At 39.4% G+C, this 19510-nt stretch overlaps 1 protein-coding gene across 1 annotated transcript in view; it reads right to left on the bottom strand.

The window, feature by feature from the left end:
- The window catches only part of lrpprc (leucine-rich pentatricopeptide repeat containing), a 136898-nt gene that overhangs the window by 13612 nt on the left and 103776 nt on the right, over positions 1 to 19510 (bottom strand). Inside the window, exons 28-31 of the mRNA XM_072580618.1 lie at positions 18837 to 18979; positions 15184 to 15325; positions 7251 to 7377; positions 1723 to 1811 (exon numbers count right to left, since the gene is read on the bottom strand). Coding sequence (XP_072436719.1) covers positions 1723 to 1811; positions 7251 to 7377; positions 15184 to 15325; positions 18837 to 18979 — 501 coding nt within the window. The remainder of the gene's footprint in view (positions 1 to 1722; positions 1812 to 7250; positions 7378 to 15183; positions 15326 to 18836; positions 18980 to 19510) is intronic.

Genomic DNA, 19510 nt, shown 5'->3' on the forward strand with positions numbered 1-19510 from the left:
AAATTAAATTTAACCAAAGATAATGAAGGGATTTTATAAAAAGTGTTAAAACATTATTTTTTTGCAAAATAATTTCACAAGTGCTGCAACTTGTGAAATTTGCATTTCCCCCCAGTAGTTGCAAGCACAAGTCAATAATTGACAAAAAACCTCTTTCCAACTGAAGCAAAATTGATTTGACACTGAAAATAAGTTAATATTATGACTTTAGTTAACATCTATGAAAATGATTCCTTTAGCTCATCAGGTTTACAGGTAGATCTGTATAATATTTGTGTTTTTACTTAACCTTTTGAGACCCATTTTCTTCAAGAGAAGGGCTGCTTTTGATTGATAATCACACATTGACGTCAGATATGAATAGTTTTAAAACGTTACTGATTCAAATTTAGTGAACTTAACTTACATTTGTAAAAGTTCTGGTCACTGCATTAATCAATACATAGGCAAGTTTGAGGAGCACCTTATTCACATTTACCTTGAACAAAAATGTTGGTTTCCATTGGATTTACAAAAAAACTCTTACTTCAAATATTATCCAAAAAAATGTTGTGCAAAATAAATAGACCATAATGAGAATATACATATTCATCTCAGTTTCAAAACCGGAGACTCTATCTCAGAGTTGCACAAAGTAAGTTTGATTTTGTTGGGGTAAAACAGTTTCAAGGAGGAAAGTGCCACAACATTAAAAACAAATTATTAATAAAGATTGCTTTTACATACTTTGTCTGAAATGCAGTATTATTAAAACAGAATTGATTTAATTGTCCTTCCTTTAAACAAAGCATTTTCAATATGAACATGTGGTTCTATGCTGTAACTTCAAATACTATCTACATGTCATTTTACAAACATACACTTTGTTCTAATTTGATAATTAAATGTTTTTAGTATCTACTATAATTATGAAATGAAAGAACAAAACCTTAAATGTAATTTTCAGAAAGAAACAGCATTGGAAAAATGTTGAACATTTAAAAAAGATGAATAGATGGAAGGGATAATACCTTGAAATCTAATCTATGAAGTCTTATCTTCGACTTGCAAAGCAGAATATGACTTAAAAGAACACAAGTATAAATAAAGTAATTACTGTACACAAAAGTAAAGTTTCAAATTTTTGTAGATGTTTTGGTTAACAATAAACATTTATGACTGTTAACATCAGCATCATCCACTGCCTCTCTCAGTAGTTAATTTACCAAGCAAAAATAATTCTTAGGCAACACCTCAACGAAGATAGTAAGGTTGAATCCCTCGTACCTACCCCTGCAGAAAAGTTCTTACCCAATATCTCTTTTCGAACAAAATTTCTTTAGTTGTAATTGCTTTGCAGGAATTTCTATTATTTTGCAACTGTGTAAAGGTGAATTTGCTCATTCATCCATTTCTAAAATTTTTGAAAGCTTGTACTTTTCACCCACCACCCCCACCCCCACCCCCTAAGTCTGCAGCCCACTGTTTTAGCTAAGACAAAACCATCCTCTGTTAAATGGAATGGAAACTGGACTAAGTGGCCAAATGACAAGTACATTCATATTCAGCTTCAGTTGTATTATAGATGCATATATAGTAATTTATGTCTCCCAGCTACTACAAAAGACTCTTGATAAGCAGGTAATTTGCTAAATGGACTCCTTTATCACAGCTTACGAAAGGCGTTACATGAAAATCTGCAGAGGCATTAACATGATGTAAAGGTCATAATGTGTGACATACCTTTCAGATTATCCCGCCTAACTTGCGTTATGATGAGTAGGCTGTTGGCAGCGTCGTTCAGTGTAAAGCCCTTGATGCGGGTCTCAACTCTAAAGAAGCAGACATTTAGAAAGGAATTACTGACATGCTTCTGATATGATAATAAATGGTTGAGACCGAGGTGAAATTATAAAAACTACCATTCCAATGTTAAAAATTTTGCCACAAATGTCGACCTGTAGACAGCTTTTATGTTAGAACGTCAAATACTGAAATAGTGTTTTTTCTCTCCCTTTCTTTCTTTTTTTTGGTTCTGACAGCTGCCATAAGTGGTACCCTAGGCAGTGTTTAAGCAAGTGGTCTAGCTTCCAGAACATTATCTCTTAAACATGAAGATATTAGACATTGAAAAAGTCGCAGATCAGAGTCTCAGCTTGTATGTGATTTCGGTGGGGGTTGGCGATTGCAAATCATGTTTCACTGTGAAATCAGAGTCATATACAATATCTTCCACTGACGGTGAGTAACAACAGTTGTTTTTGTGCATCTAAACAATGAAGCCATGTTATCAATGGGAGGATGTGTTCTTCATCCCAAAACCTACAGCTTTGTGACCGAAACACTAGGTGCCTCCTAAAAATTAATCCACCTAACACCATATGCAGCCATGAAGTCACACCGCAAGTGCAAAATCATTTGGGTTTTTGTATTGATTCTCTGGATGAAAATTTAACAATCTGGCCACAAAATATGATGCACTTCCTGGAAAACATTAAAATATTTTATCCTACCGTACAATAAAAACATACAATTACTGAACAATTCACACTTGAAAATCAACAGTCTGTTACACAGCTCTGTCAGTTTCGCTCATTTGGCAGAACACAATTGTTAGAAGATACAAAAACAGAAATTACTGGAAAAGTTCAGTAGGTCTGGCAGCATCTGTGGAGATAAAGCAGAGTTAACTTTTCATGTTCAGTGACCCCTTCTTCAGAACTGATTGTAGGCTAGGCAAAGCTTTAAATATTTGCTGAAGGTGGGGTGGTGAGATAAGTGGAGATGAAGCCCAAGGAGACAGAACAGTAATTGGGCAGAGAAAGGAATGGGTAAAGGTCAAACTTGGAGAATCAATGGTTGCGAGCTGACAATGGGTTGGTTATGGCAGCAGCTTATGTGATGACAACACCAGGTATGAGGGCTTGGAGTAAGGACACAACCCTAAATTATTGAACTCAATACAGAGTCATGAAGGCTGTGCAGCCCCCGAGCAGAAAATGAGATAATTGCTCTTTGAGCTTACGTTGAGCGCTGCAGTGAGCCCTAAGATAGAGATGTTGGCCAGGGAACATAGTGATGCGTTGATTTGGTAAACAACAGAAAGCTCAGTATCACTGAAGCACACATCAAGCCTCATCATCACATGGGCTGCTACCACAACGGACCCATCGTCAACTACTAATGGCCCCCATTAGCTGTTTTTCATTTTCCTAGGCTGACCTTTACCCTTTTTTTTAAAACCTACTCAACTGCTGTTCTCTCTCTGGACTGCATCTCCACCTAATGTTTACTTCTCTCTCCACCCTATCTTCAGCATGCATACCAAACATTTCCAAGCTACAATCAGTTCTGAAGGAGGGTCACTTGTCCTGAAATGTTAACACTGCTTTCTCTCTACAGATGCTGCCAGACCTGCTAGGTCTCCAGCAATTTCTATTTTTGTTCCTGATTTCCAGCACACATTTTTTTTTGTTACTGTTAGAAGAATGCTGCTGTAAAATAAACCGAATGCAGGGTATTCAGCAGATCAAAAGATCAAATTTGATGGACACTGAAGATTCCACTAGACCCACTATTCTGTCCAACAATCCCCTGATCCAACTTCACCATAAATAGATCAACTGATCAATTATTTTTCTGCTCATTTGTGAAATGTCAATATGGTTAGTACTTTTTCCCATACCAATCATTACATTTCAAAAGCAATTTATGAGAAGTTTTGAAACATTATAAATACTAAAAACAGCTTTAAAAAAATGTATAACACTTGACAATTATGCTCCCAATTAGACAATGTAAAAGCAACCAGGTGCAATAATTTAAGTCACAACATCGCAAAACCTACAAATCGTGCAGCTCAGTAAACACCTTCCTATTTCACACTTAAGTTATTCCATCTTCAAACAACATTGGAAGCACATTCATAGGAGGTTCTACATAACTGCAACTTCTCCAATTTAAACTTATTACATATAATGAATGACTTATTGTATCAAGAATCTTGAAATAGTAATTTAGAGATCAGATGATGACTTTGAATTAATTGAAGATAGCATTTGATTTGATTCAAAAACAATGAACATTTACAGGAACACCTCAAGTGGACACTAAATAAAAAGCTAAAATAAAATCAAAAAGAACTACAACCTTGACTACTTCATAGTTACGTCTCATGCTTCCAGACTGAAGGTGCACAGGTTTGCATTTGGTTAAAGTACATTCTTTGTTGCAATTTCTGTCCATACGTCAGAAAAAATTTCATTCAGGAAAAGAAAGCCTGTAACATACAGACAACTGATCTGGTTCGAAACTTCATAATTAAACATGTCACCTTGTCTATAAACAATCTACTTATCTTCACACCACATCACAAATCATCCTGCATCTCCCCTGCCCACTCCTTTTTACTCATCAACCAACTGAACAATGCAGGTTTAAGACCTTATTAAATGAACTGCAGGCACTAGGAAGAGTGGTGGTACACTACTCAGAAAATAAAAACTTACCATCAAACATGACTGCATTTACCAACAGGCCAGGAGTACTATCACTAAGCCAAGCTGAGTTAACTAGTGAGTCACAGCTAAAATACATCAGTGGTTGTATTCATTCATTATTCAAACTGCATTACTGAGAACATGTACATTGCCTGCCTTCTTGTAATGATCCTTCAGGTTAGTATTAGACTCTGGATCTCCTCATTCTAGATCATCTTCTATTTCAAACCTGTCCATGTTTCTTAAAAGCAGCTTTCTATTGCAATTGCTCAAACATTTTGCTCAGTCCTTCGATTTGCTCCATTTTCCTAATAGAGGCATGACAAAATTGGGAGGAACAATAGGCCCTCTGTAATTTGGCATATGATTGTTCAGATCCCACTTCATGCATTTTTTACACACTAAGCATGAAAATGATTTAACTTTACTCAATCTTCACTCAGCTTTTCTGGTGGAGGATACAACATTTGATTTGCCTTTCTTAATTATTGATTACACTACAATATTAAAAATGTCCAATAGTACTGCAGGTTAACAAGCCCAATTATCAACCATGCTTAACTGGGAGAAGGTGAGGACTGCAGATGCTGGAGATCATAGTTGACAGTGTGGTGCTGGAAAAGCACAACAGGTCAGGCAGCATCCGAGAAGTATGAGCCCTTCATCAGGTATTCTCTGAAAGGCTTATGCTCGAAATGTCGATTCTCCTGCTCCTCGGATGTTGCCTGATCTGCTGTGCTTTTCCAGCATCACACTCTCAACTCTGATAACAGCTCAATGGAAGGATTCAGTATTCTAACAGAACAATCATTTGCCAAAACGTTCAACTAGTTTCTTGTCTGCTTCAACCCTGCTCATGCAATCCAAAGTAGACAGAATTTTACTCAGTAAGTGAACCAAAGGACATAGGGAAAAGGCAGGAAAGTGGAGTTGAGGAATATCAGATCTGCCATGATCTCAATGAAGGGCAGAACAGACTTGATGCTCTGAATGACCTATTTCTGCTCCTATGTCTTGTGGTTTTATGGAACCATATTGTGTGGCATTCGCCCCATAACCAATCATTTGTCGCTTCAAATACTTGTTCAGTTTCACCACAACAGGTTAAATGGGTTTCTGTCTGTCCAATTCCCTGTCATAATGCACTCCATGTTTAGCAACACCAAGAACGTTTCTCCCTGGTTTCTTCATTTTCACTGAGAAATTTTACATGGATGCTTCAGCATCAGTGGAATACGTGGAGAAATTAACTTTTCCTTAAGTCAAAAAAATTGTAACTTTAAAAGTCAAGTCTTAAGCAAAACCCATTTCCCACCACCAGCACCATCTCCGTAAATGTCTTCAACAGGAGTGAGCCCAAAAGTAGACAGTTCTCTAATTGTGGCCGAACTGAAGTTTTGAATACATTATCCCTTTTCTCTGACTTGATGTCCTTGGCCACTCCAAAAAAACCTTTCCTGACCATTTTATAGTTTTACCGACCATGGCTCATGTTTCTGGGGAATGAGACACTTAGTTTATTTTCCACATGAACCATTTTGTCGGTTTCCTGAATTTATTCAACAATTGCTGCTTTGTGCTGTGGGTCTGCTTCTGCCAAGAACTACATACAGTCCTTCCAAATATTTAACAGCTTTATATCCAATTCCTTTTGTTAAATGTGAAAGCCTACTCCCTAATTCACTTTGTCTTTTAATTTTCATTGTAATTGTGCACATCAGAGAATTCAAATTTACAGTATCACTTCTTTAAAAGGGGCTCACTGAATAGTTCTATATAGTTAAATAACAATTTAATTCAGCCATGAGATTTCTACCTTATAAGCAAATTGGGGATATATAGATGCATGTTCTGTTCTGGCTTACACCTTATATCTACACTGTCTTGGTTCTTTTCATCTACAATGCACTATCTCACACATCTGCACACAAATGGGATACTCGCGCTCTCTACTCCTGCATAGATCTTCAGTTTATTCTCATGCCTCATTAATTGTACAGAAATCCTTCACTTCCTGGGCATTTCTAAAGACATGATTTTTTTTTCCCACCAAATAACTGTCATTCAGGAACAAAGCTTTCCTGTTCTAAATGACATGCAATGCACCATCAGTCAAGCAGTGCGTGACAATCTTGGAGAAATTAAAAATTTTTAATGATGAAAGGACATTATCTTTGAAAACCAGAAAGCGTCAATCCATGCAAGAAAAAAAAGTACATAATCCACACTGTACAATCTTTCAACGAATGAGGATTACACAATTTGTCAGAGGGCCACTGGAGCTAAACTTGAACAATTATTGCAGTCCACTACACCAAAAAACATCCATCCACTGCAAGCACATTATGACCTCAGGAATTCTGAAGGCCAGAAGAATCAGGTCGTGACTATTACTGCGATCAATCCTAAGAAAATCCTTTGTACTGTACAGGGTTAAACTATCCCTCTCAGTCACGTTCAGCCTCCAGGGTTCAAGTAATACAGCATTGGTCTCTGGATTTTCTTACTCTTAAGAGCCAATCCCCTTAATCCCTGCCTAAGCACCCATTGCTCAATCGTGATTTCTCCTTTTCCATCTGTCAGTCTTAAATCAACAATTTGTACATGAGACAGTGTAATGCAGACAATAAAGGATTTACATTTCACTATCCGCAAATCTTTTCCTACAATTAAAACGCTGAACAAGTGTTAGGGTGACTATTGGAGGTTAGCACTAACATTTTTTACATTCCATCTTCTTTTCCTTTCACTTCATTAGAAAAAAAAACTTACTTGCTTCTGACATCCATGGCTTCCTCCAATAACCCATGACTCAGAAGAGTATTCATGAAGCTTGAATAAGCTGCTGAGCTGAATACTAGACCCTTCTTTTCAGCTTCCATGAATACATTAAGGGCATCTAAGAAGAATGAAAGGAGTATTTTATTAAAATAAATCATAAACACACAATTCTGCAAATATTTGCAAGTCCTTCAAAACAAATTCAAATTAAAAACTAATTTTTGACAGCTCAAATCAAATTATTTGGGCTTCTTCAGTCATTAGTTTTATTTATTATTGAAGGTTAAACTTGATCAATTTATTTTATGAAGACTACAGCAGAAAACAGATACCTTGTTGTAGTATTGCAAATGGTTTTAAAAAATAAAATAGGCAGCAACCAACAGTCTGGGTTTTGAACACTACTTTTTTTGTCCCTGGGACTTATTTGATGTATCCAAGGATTAAAATCCAAGTATTCAGATGTGGTTCATATATTGTCTTTAATAATGTTCATGATTTTTCACTGTGTTTAAACATAATTTTCCAGTCTCAGCACTAAACCTGGTGTAAAGATTGGTGTCCGAGCTACATTATTCAGAATTTTCATTTAAAGCATTACTAATGGTCTATCATGGAAATTAGCTAACGATGGCATGATCCCATTTTAGCTTAACCCCATCAAAAGCCATTTTCATGCAAGTAACTCCAATATCTGAAAACATAGGTGTTGATGAGATTGGTATAAGTTTTATTTTACAAAACAGTTGAATGAGTGTCCTGAAGAAGGGTCATGGGAACCAAAACTTCAACCACTTCTCTCTCCACAGATATTGTCAGACCTGATGAGGTTTTCAAGCACTTTCAAATGCATATCTCAAGAGTCTGCAGTATTTTGCTTTTAACCAAATGACAACTGCGATTGAACCAACAATGGGATCAATGAGGTACAAAACCTTTCATTCTAACTAGTTGCCTGTTTTTGGAAGGAAAGAGTGTCAGAAAGAAGTATTGCATTCATATTGTGCCTTTTAGAGATTCAAGATATCCCAAAGTGCTTCAAAACCAGTGAAGTACATCTGAAGTAACACAATTCCAATTTAGAGAACATGAGAGCCAAGATGCACACGAATTTATGACATGTGGCTTTAATCAGATAATCTGTTTTTGTGATGTCAAGGAGGGTTAAATGTTTACCAGAAAACATTTCCACTTGGCATAATCTCAGAAATGTTTTTCATGTCATTGATTTAAAATCTTTCAAAGATGACAGTTTCTGAGAGCGTAGCACTTTTTCCAACACAAGTACTGAAATACAAGTCTAGATTGTGTGTTCAGGCCTGGTATAGAGTTTGAATGACATGGCCTGCAGATGAGAGAGATGTTCCTGACGTTGACGTTGCCACTGAGCTATAGCTAGCACTTAGAGACAAAGCAAAAACCAGAACAAAGCAGAAAAGAAATTATGACAAGCCATTTCATGACAGAATCAAGCAAGGAAGGCCATTTTACACCATGTGAGTTGCTGCCGCATGCTCAATGAGGGTAAGCATTAATTAATGGTCACAAAGATCCAGTAAGAAAACATACATAGTTTAAAAAGTAGGATTGCAAGTGATATTCCAGATGTGATAATCACTAAATAAGCCACAATTGAAAGAAAGTCTCTGAGATATAGTATAGCTTATGCACAGAAGCATGATGTTTCATACAACTGCATATAGTCCAAAATAGCACCATTTTAGTCCTCTGAATGGAAAAAAATTACAAAGGCAGATTACAAAAATATTTCAATCTTTAAAAATTGATTGATAAATTTTGATGGAATTGAAGGGAGGGGAAAGGAGAGCCTCAAACAGGAGGAGACCTTGATTGCATTTTCTCTTACTACAAATAAACCAGTCACTCCAGATCACTGCATTCATGAAAAACTGTTAGTATAGTATACCAGATTTTTTCATTGAGCAGGATCTCAAGGACTCAGTTGATTTTTCTATCCATCTTTATTCTAATCTAACAAGTAGCAGCATGAAAGTGGCTACTTAGCCCATCATATTTACAGTGACCTTTCTAAGAGTAATCCAATTTAGGCCCCTAACCTCAGCTTTTTCTCCACAAGCTTTCAAATTAATTCTTTGCAAAAGCATGTCTGATTGCCTTTTCATGTTGCTATGAATAGGATCTGTGCCCCTTTCAGGTACTGCGTTCTAGATCTTAACAGTAATTTAAGAGTAATTACTTAACTGGACCCTATTCAAGGGCTGAACCAGTTTGGATAAAAAAATGATATAAAACGTCAATAGGTCATAAATTTACATTCAAGCAGATGTTCTGGACCAACAGGGAAACAAACAGATGAGTTTAAAATATGGTATGAATGTGCACAACGAAGTAATGCAAGTAAGTCATCAGAAAGACAGAAGGTTGCATCCAGACATACAACATCTTGCCTCCATTGCAATTTTCTTCTCTTCCCAACATAGTCAGGTACTCAGGTTCATCCATCTCATCACTCATTCAGCATACATTCAACATTTTATTAAATTCTCCTGGTCCGTTATGACAACCTTTTCCAAATAACTTTCCAACTGCTATAGTTTTTTTTTTCCAAATTAGAGGTAGCTGCAAATATGCAGAAAAATACTGGTTTATCAGTGCCTGAACTAAGTTGTGCTTCTTGGTGTAGAACCACAAAAAAACAGTAGAACTATAAGAAGGCTACAACACAGAAAGTGATCACAAACTAGTTGCCAATTCTAATACCATTTTACAGAACCAGGTTCATTACCTTGCATATTACAGAGCTTTAGGTTCAAATTCAGGTCCAGGCTCTTCCAAATAACCTGAAGTTCCCTGCCTCCAGGACCAAACTGAGCAGTGAATTCCAGACACTCAAAAGAAAAAGTCTTCCCCTCATGTCCTCTCTAATCCTTTGACCAATCACTTGAAATCAATTCTGTCCAAGATCAGCATTATTTTGTACACCTCCACTTAGTCAGTCACACCTTAGCCTCCTCCATTCTGAGAAAAACAACCTTTGCATATCTAATATTTCCGCATTCCTGCAATCTTCAAGACCTGGCGACATTCTTGCAAATTTCCTCTGTCCCTTAAAGCCCTCCCTGCAATGCAGTGACCTGAACGTCACACAAACCTCCAGCTGTGGTCAACCAATGTCTCATACAGTTCCAGCATTACATTCCTGAATATGTACTCAATACCTTAGACCATAAGACATAGGAGTGAAAGTAAGGCCATTCAGCCCATCGAGTCCACTCTGCCATTCAATCATGGCTGATGGGCATTTCAACTCCACTTACCCGCATTCTCCCCGTAGCCCTTAATTCCTTGTGACATCAAGAATTTATCAATCTCTGCCTTGAAGACATTTAGCGTCCCAGCCTCCACTGCACTCTGCGGCAATGAATTCCACAGGCCCACCACTCTCTGGCTGAAGAAATGTCTCCGCGTTTCTGTTCTTCATTTACCCCCTCTAATTCTAAGGCTGTGTCCACTGGTCCTAACGGAAACAATTTCCTAGTGTCCACCCTCTCCAAGCCATGTATTATCTTGTAAGTTTCTATTAGATCTCCCCTTAATCTTCTAAACTCCAATGAATACAATCCCAGGATCCTCAGCCGTTCCTTGTACGTTAGACCTACCATTCCAGGGATTATCTGTGAGAATCTCCGCTGGACACACTCCAGTGCCAGTATGTCCTTCCTGAGGTGGGGGGACCAAAACTGGACACAGTACTCCAAATGGGACCGAACCAGAGTTTTATAAAGTCTCAGAAGCACAACGGTGCTTTTATATTCCAACCCTCGAGGTAAATGACAACATTGCATTCGCTTTCTTAATCACAGGCTCAACCTGCATGTTTACCTTTAGAGAATCCTCAACTAGCACTCCCAGATCCCTTTGTACTTTGGCTTTACGAATTTTCTCACCGTTTAGAAAGGAGTCCATGCTTGTATTCTTTTTTCCAAAGTGCAAGACCTCGCATTTGCTCACATTGAATTCCATCAGCCATTTCCTGGACCACTCTTCCAAACTGTCTAGATCCTTCTGCAGCCTCCCCACTTCCTCAGTACTACCTGCCTGTCCACCTAACTTTGTATCATCGGCAAACTTCGCTAGAATGCCCCCAGTCCCTTCATCCAGATCATTAATATATAATGTGAACAGCTGCGGCCCCAACACTGAACCCTGCGGGACACCGCTTGTCACCGGCTGCCATTCTGAAAAAGAACCTTTTATCCCAACTCTCTGCCTTCTGTCAGACAGCCAATCCTCAATCCATACCAGTAGCTCACCTTGAATACCATGGGCCCTCACCTTGCTCAGCAGCCTCCCGTGTGGCACCTTATCAAAGGCCTTTTGGAAGTCTAGATAGACCACATCCAATGGGTTTCCCTGGTCTAACCTACTTGTCACCTCTTCAAAGAATTCCAACAGGTTTGTCAGGCATGACCTCCTCTTACTAAATCCATGTTGACTTGTTCTAATCCGACCCTGCTCTTCCAAGAATTTAGAAATCTCATCCTTAAATGATGGATTCTAGAATTTTACCAACAACAGAGGTTAGGCTAATTAGCCTATAATTTTCCATCTTTTCTCTTGATCCTTTCTTGAACAAGGGGCTTTCAACAGCGATCTTCCAATCATCCGGGACTTTCCCTGACCCCAGTGACTTTTGAAAGATCTCAACCAATGCCTCCGCTATTTCCTCAGCCACCTCCCTCAGAACTCTAGGATGTAGCACATCGGGGCCAGGAGATTTATCAATTTTAAGACCTTTTAGCTTTTCTAGCACTTTCTCTTTTGTAATGGCAACCATACTCAACTCAGCCCCCTGACTCCCTTTAATTGCTGGGATATTACTCACTGTGAAGATTGATGCAAAGTACTTATTATGTTCTCCTGCTATTTCCTTATCTCCCATCACTAGACTTCCAGCATCACTTTGAAGTGGCCCAATGTCTACTCTTGCCTGTCATTTGTTTCTTATGTATTGAAAGAAACTTTTACTATCATTTCTAATATTACTGGCTAGCCTACCTTCATATTTGATCCTCTCCTTCCTTATTTCTCTCTTTGTTATCCTCTGTTTGTTTTTGTAGCCTTCCCAATCTTCTGACTTCCCAGTGCTCTTGGCCACTTAATAGGATCTCTCTTTTTCTTTGATAGATTTCCTGACTTCCTTTGTCAGCCATGGCTGTCTAATCCCTCCCCGGATAATCTTACTTTTCTTGGGGATGAACCTCTGTACAGTGTCCTCAATTATACCCACAAACCCCTGCCATCTTTGCTCTCCTGTCTCTCCACTAGGCTCTGCTTCCAGTCTATTTTCGTCAGTTCCTCTCTCATGCCCTCATAATTTCCTTTATTTAACTGTAACACCATTACATCCGATTTTGCCTTCTCTCTTTCAAACTGCAGACTGAACTCTACCATATGATGATTGCTGCTTCCTAAGTGTTCCCTTACTTTAAGATTTTTTTATAAAGTCTGGTTCATTACATAGCACTAGGTCCAGAATAGCCTGCTCCCTTGTGGGCTCCATGACAAGCTGTTCTAAAAAGCCATCCTGTAAGCATTATTTACCCAGTCCACCTGCATATTGAAGTCTCCCATGATCACCTTGACCTTGCCTTTCTGACATGCCTTCTCTATTTCCCGGTACATGTTGCGCCCCTGGTCCTGACCACTGTTAGGTGGTCTGTATATAACTCCCACTATGGATTTTTTGCCTTTGTCGTTCCTCAATTCCACCCACACAGACTCCACATCATCCGACGCTATGTCATTCAGTGCCATAGTTTTAATTTTGTTCTTAACTAACAAGGCAACCCCGCCCCCACTGCCCACCTCCCTGTCTTTTCGCTAAGTTGAAAACTCTTGGACGTTTAACTGCCAGTCCTGACCCCCCTGTAACCACGTCTCTGTGATGCCTACCACATCATAATCATTCACAATGATCTGTGCCATTACTTCATCTGCTTTGTTACGAATGCTACGAGCATTCAGGTAAAGTGTCTTAATGCTAACTTTCTTATCATTAGAGATATTGGAAGTCATAAGATGTCCTAAGTTATCCTTCCTTTTTGCTGCATTCCCAGTCTGTCTCAAGTTTAAATCCGCCTGCACATATGCTACCCTGCCGCTTATCTTTCCATTTAACTCCATACTCCCTGTCACTTTCACTTTCCCTTCCCCTCAACTCAGAAGTTTAAAGTCCTACTGACCACCCTATTTATCCTCTTCGCTAGAACATTGGTACCTGATCGGTTCAGGTGGAGACCGTCCCAATGGTACAGATCCCCCCCCCCCCCCCCCGGTTCCAAAACTGATGCCAATGCCCCATGAAGTGGAATCCCTCTTTCCCACACCAATCCCTTAGCCACGTGTTTACTTGCCTAATTTTCTTATCCCTATGCCAATTGGCACGTGGCTCAGGCAGTAATCCGGAGATTAAGACCCTTGAGGACCTGTACTTCAATTTCCTTCCTAGTGCTCGATAATCCCCAAACAGGTCCTCCACCCTAGTCTTGCCTATGTTGTTTATACCAACGTGGACCACAACAACTGGATCCTCCCCCTTCCGTTCTAATATCTTTCAAGCCGGCCAGAGATGTCCCGCACCCTGGCACCGGGCAGGCAACACACCATGCGAGACTCCCGATCCGGCTTGCAAAGGATACTATCTGTCCCCCTAATTATAGAATCCCCTATAACAACTACTTGTCTTTTTGCTCCCCCTTTTTGAATGGCCTTTTGCACCATAGTGCCGTGGTCAGCTGGCTCATTCTGTCCAGAAACCTTTTCCTCATCCGTACAGGGAGCAAGAATCTCATACCTATTGGACAAGGTCAAGGGCTGAGGCTCCTGCACTCCTGAACTCTGGTTCCCCCTACCCGCCTCATTTCCAGTCACATTCTGATGTCCCTGATCACTAACTGAAGGTGAATTACTTAATCTCCCAGGTGTGACTGCCTCCTGAAACAAAGCGTCCAGGTAACTCTCCCTCTCCCGGATGTGCCGCAGTGTTTGAAGCTCAGATTCCAGATCATCAACTCTGATCCGGAGTTCTTCCAGCAACCAACACTTGCTGCAGATGTGGTCACTGCCATTCACAATGGGATCAGCCAGCTCCCATATCATACAGCTACCTTGCCTAAAGAAAGAAAGTTTTCCATATGCCTCCTTTACCACCTCTTGCCACCTTCAGAGACATGATCGCATGCAATCCAAGGTTTCACCCTTCCTTGACTTCTCTTAAGACCCTCTGGTTTACTGGATATCTCTTGCTTTATTTGCTTTCATCAAATGCATGACCTTACACTTCTCTGCCCACTCAAACAAACTATTGCTGCGTTCCTGACGTTGACAACCATCCTCTTCACTACCAATGACCTGGCCATTACTTGTGTCAGCAGTAAATTTCCAATCATGTCTAAATCATTAACATATAGCACGAAGGACAAGGGCCCCAAAACTGCACCTTATGAAAGACCACTGGAAATCACCTTCCATTTACAAAGACATGCGTTAACCATTACCTTTTCTTTCCCATCACTGACTGAATTTTGGATATAACTTGCCACATTTCCCGGAATCCCATCTTTCATCTTTGCTGATTAATCTTTAACATGGGACCTTATTAAATGCCTTACTACAATCAATGTACTCAACATCCACTGCACTAGTCTACTCAATCCCCCCTATGTTCTCTCAAAAAATCCAACTATGTTAGCAAGATCTCCCCTGAACAAAACCATGCTGACTGTCTGAATAATTTGTACCTTCCCAAGTATATCTCCTTATGGATTCCAGTAATTTTCCCACCAGAAATGATTTGACCTAATCACTTCCATATTTTCTGTTCAGATTAATTCCTAAAGAAGTTAATTCTTTGCCTTTGTTAAGTTATCACAAATTGTACCTTGAATATGATTCTTCTTGCACAACATGAGCAGTTGGCGCTGATAGTCACTTGCAGAATCAATGGTCAAATCAGTAGTTCTTGTTTGCATGGCTTGATTGAGAGTAGATGAAGTCGATCTTACAGCATCCTCATACCATGACTGAGAAATATTTTTAGAAATTGCTTTTTAATACAGAATAAATATATTACTAAAGAGAGACGAAAAGCTGACACTTTGCAGCTTGTACTCATCAGGATGAGGACACAAGAAACAGATTTGAGGAAATGGACACAAATTTATAAAGCGCAGGAAGGTGGCTGCTGATTGGTTTGGCCAGTGTTGGCACGTAGAGACAATATCTGTCAACCTTTGTATCTCGCACCAGGTGGAATGACTCTAGGCTGATTCTTGTACTGCAATGGGAATGCAGCATAGTTTAGCAGTCTCTGTGACCTTTTTTTTCAATGAAAACAATATCCCTTTCACACTTCAAATACATTGATGCATTCAGTTACATCTGCAATATTAGAATGAGCAGCTTATCAAATAATGAGCAATGTGATAGAGGAGGCAGTCTGCTCAGTTGATTGGATGGCTGGTTTGTACTATGGAATAATGCCAACACTGCAGGTTCAATTCCCCGAGCAGGTTAAGATCACCATGATAATCACACCTTCTCAACTTCATCCCTTGCCTGATGAGTGGTGACCCTCAAGTTAAAATGAGAGCAGTCATCTCTGTACCTCTAAGGAGAGGTGAAGCCCCCTTTGGAACTGTGGCAGTTTTGCCTCAGATCTCCCAAGCAGAGAGATATCTTTCACTAGTTGATGCATGTAAACAGAGAATAAAATCTGTGGCGTTTAAAAAAATTTCAAGAAATATGAGATCTACAGAATGCCCAGCTGGGGTGTTCTTGTGGCATGTGTGGTGACCCTACCTCTGAGCCAGGAGGCCTGGGTTCAAGCTCCACCTGCTCCAGAGGTGTGTAATAACATATCTGAACAGGTTGATGAGAAAATATTGACAATTTGGACATCAATGTGGAATCTGCTCCTGCCACCCATTCAGGCAGCAAATTCCAAACCACATTCCACAATAAATTTTTAAAAATATCAGCTGTCCATGTTCACGTTGGACCTACTCAAGAAGCGTGTAACAACTTCTCTGAACAGGTTCATCCGTAAATATCCATAAACATCACATGGAGTCTTGTGAAACAGTGATTGGGTCGCCATCTTGAGCCAAGAAACCCAGGTCAAGTCCCACCTGCTCCACACGTTTTTATGAAAATATCTATAGGGGTTTCACTCTCAGTGTGAAGGCAGGTCCATGAGCTATACATTCCAATAATGACATAAAATAATGTATCTTGTTGACTGTTCCACAACCAGCAACATTCTGATCGTGCTCCACTATCTCATGCTTGCATGTCTCCCATCAGCATGTCCACAATTTGATGGGATTCTGCTATTTGACATCATTTATTAAACAATCCAGATTGTGCTAAGAGTTGTACCATAAAAGCAAACAACTTATCAATCAGGACCCAGTTTGAAGCATTTGTGTTTGCTGGAAGATATGTATATCAACATAGAGGATCCTTTTCCAGGTAAGCAAATTTATTTTAAACAAATGTTCCCCTTTTTTTAATTCAAAAAATGGTCATGGAAACTTGTTATTTTTGCCGTATCCTCATGGCAAAACTCTGTCCAATCGGAGTGTATTTCTGACTAAAGATCAGAGAGTCAAGATCAACAAATGGTGGGCGGCACGGTGGCACAGTGGTTAGCACTGCTGCCTCACAGCGCCAGAGATCTGGGTTCAATTCCCGCCTCAGGCGACTCTCTGTGTGGAGTTTGCACGTTCTCCCCGTGTCTGCATGGGTTTCCTCCCACACTCCAAAGATGTGCAGGTCAGGTGAATTGGCCATGCTAAATTGCCCGTAGTGTTAGGTAAGGGATACATGTAGGGGTATGGGTGGGTTGCGCTTCGGCGGGTGCGGTGTGGACTTGTTGGGCCGAAGGGCCTGTTTCCACACTGTAAGTAATCTAATCTAATCTAAATGCTGCTGCATTCCCATTCCAAGGATGGCCTAACTGAGCTAACTGCCTCCTGTATCACATTGCTCTGCACCCTCTTCTAATGCAGTATAAATAGTCTCTTATTGAGACTGTTCCTTGCATCCACATCCTGAGTGCAAGACAGCAAACTTTGACTAGTCTCCTTTTAACAATATCGTTTTCAAGATAAAAATGCATAAGATTTGGACATACAGGCCATTCTGCTATAACGCGTGTTACGTCTACATAAATTTGCTGTAAATAATTTAACGAAGTGGGGATGCTTTTTCTGAAGTGATAACTTTTAAAAACATGTGTTGGCCATAGCAAAATCTCATCGCCAACACTAAACGTGATTTGTATTGCGTGATTCTTGTATAGCACAGGGTCATACAGCAACGTGACTTTAGCACTATGGAAAAAATGACTTTACTAAAGTCAAATAGCATGTATGAGTGTGTGGCCTTTTTCTTTCCAATTGAGGTATTCTATTTTGTTAAAGGTGCACTGCTTTCTTGTTTAGACTTCAATAGCACTTATCCTGAGCAGTATGCTACTCAGACACCAGTAGGTCTGGGTGAGAGCAGTCCAAAGGGATATTAATTTCAGTTTATTAAAGGCATATTTTATATAGCTTTTAAGTAGTAAATGTTAAGATATCTCAGAACAATTTGATAAAAAGTGAGTCCTTTGACATTGGGACAGAAGATGAAAAGCTTATTCAAACAATATAGATTTTAACAATGTTATAAAGGAGGAAATAGAGCTACAGAGCTTGAGAGATATGGGGAGGGCTACTCAGATTGTAGGACTTAACTGAAGGCACGACCACCAATGATTTGGTGAAAAAAAGTGGGGAAGATCCAATGAATGTCTTTGCAAGTATTCCAAACGAATACCATCATTTTAGTACCATATCCTTAAACAGACAATATTCAAGTCAGGATGCTGAATAGCTTGGAAAGGAACTTATAGGTTGGTGGTTGCAAAAGCAAGCAGGCAGGCGCAGAGACAGTGAAGACAGCAAATGGTACGCAGACCATTCGATTACAGGAGCAGGGATGGCCTGCTGCAATTGCATAGGTGAGTCGACATCTGGTGTATTGGGTGCAGTTTTGATCTCAACTGAGGAAGGATATTCTGGCCATGGAAGGAGTGAACAATAATTGAGCAGGATATTTCATAAATTCTAACAGGGCAGATGCAGGAAGGATAATCCCAAAGGCGGGAGTATTCAGAACAATGGTCGCAGTTTAAGAATATAGGGTAAATCACCTAGGACAGAGATGAAGAGAAATTTATTCACCCAAAGAGTGGTAGGCTTGTGGAGTTCTCAGCTACAGAAAGAAGTTGAGGCCAAAACTTGAGGCATGTTTTCAAGGAGATAGACATAGTTCTTACAGCTAAAGGGATCAAAGGGTATGGAGAGAAAACAGGAATAGGGTACTGAGTTGGATGATTAGCGATGATTATACTGACTGACAAAGAAGGTGTGAAGGCTTCAATTTTCTGTTTCTATGAAACTAGAAATTTACTAGAAATTAAGTATTAAGTCTTCATTAAGATTTTAGAAACACAAACTAATTTATTCTTGATTGTATAAAAATTACCTCTGGAACTTCAAATGGAATCGCTTGACCACTGGTCTTGAGTATCTCAGCAAGTAATCGGAGTGTTCTTTCCCGGGGTATCACATTTTCCTCTTGCATTTTGGTCCATGTTGCATCAGCTTTCCGCCAGTCATTATTTTCCTCTGTTTAAATTAAGCCGGTTAATTAAGTTACAAAAAAGGGCAAATTGAAATCATTTCAGGGTCTCTGTTGAGCAATTGTGAAACGGAAAAAAATGAGATTTTTTTTTCTGCCACGAGAGGTCAGAACGTGGAACCAGTAAAGCTAGGAATCAATCATACGCAATATCCAATTCAACTGCAAAGTAATATTGATTAAAACCCTTTATTACAATATAAAAAGAATGCCAAAACTTTACGAATTGCTTTTAACCCAAAGCAGTTTTGGAACAAGAACTCTGTGACTGGGTCAATCATGGATTTTGAAGTCCAACACTCAAGTCAACTGAAAATTATTTAAAATGCTGCCAAGTGGAACACAGCACCAAATAGTTATTGCACGTTCAGCAACAGATGCTCTGTTTTTCGCATTTTCAGTGCAAAACTTCTAACATGCAGAAACACATCTGAATGAGCTGAACCTGTGCTACTTAATATAGTGTAACATACAGGTGCAGGAGCACATGATAACATTTCCTAACTTATTTGTACCCA

This window comes from Chiloscyllium punctatum, chromosome 11 (genome assembly GCF_047496795.1).
Source record: "Chiloscyllium punctatum isolate Juve2018m chromosome 11, sChiPun1.3, whole genome shotgun sequence".
NCBI lineage: Eukaryota > Metazoa > Chordata > Chondrichthyes > Orectolobiformes > Hemiscylliidae > Chiloscyllium > Chiloscyllium punctatum.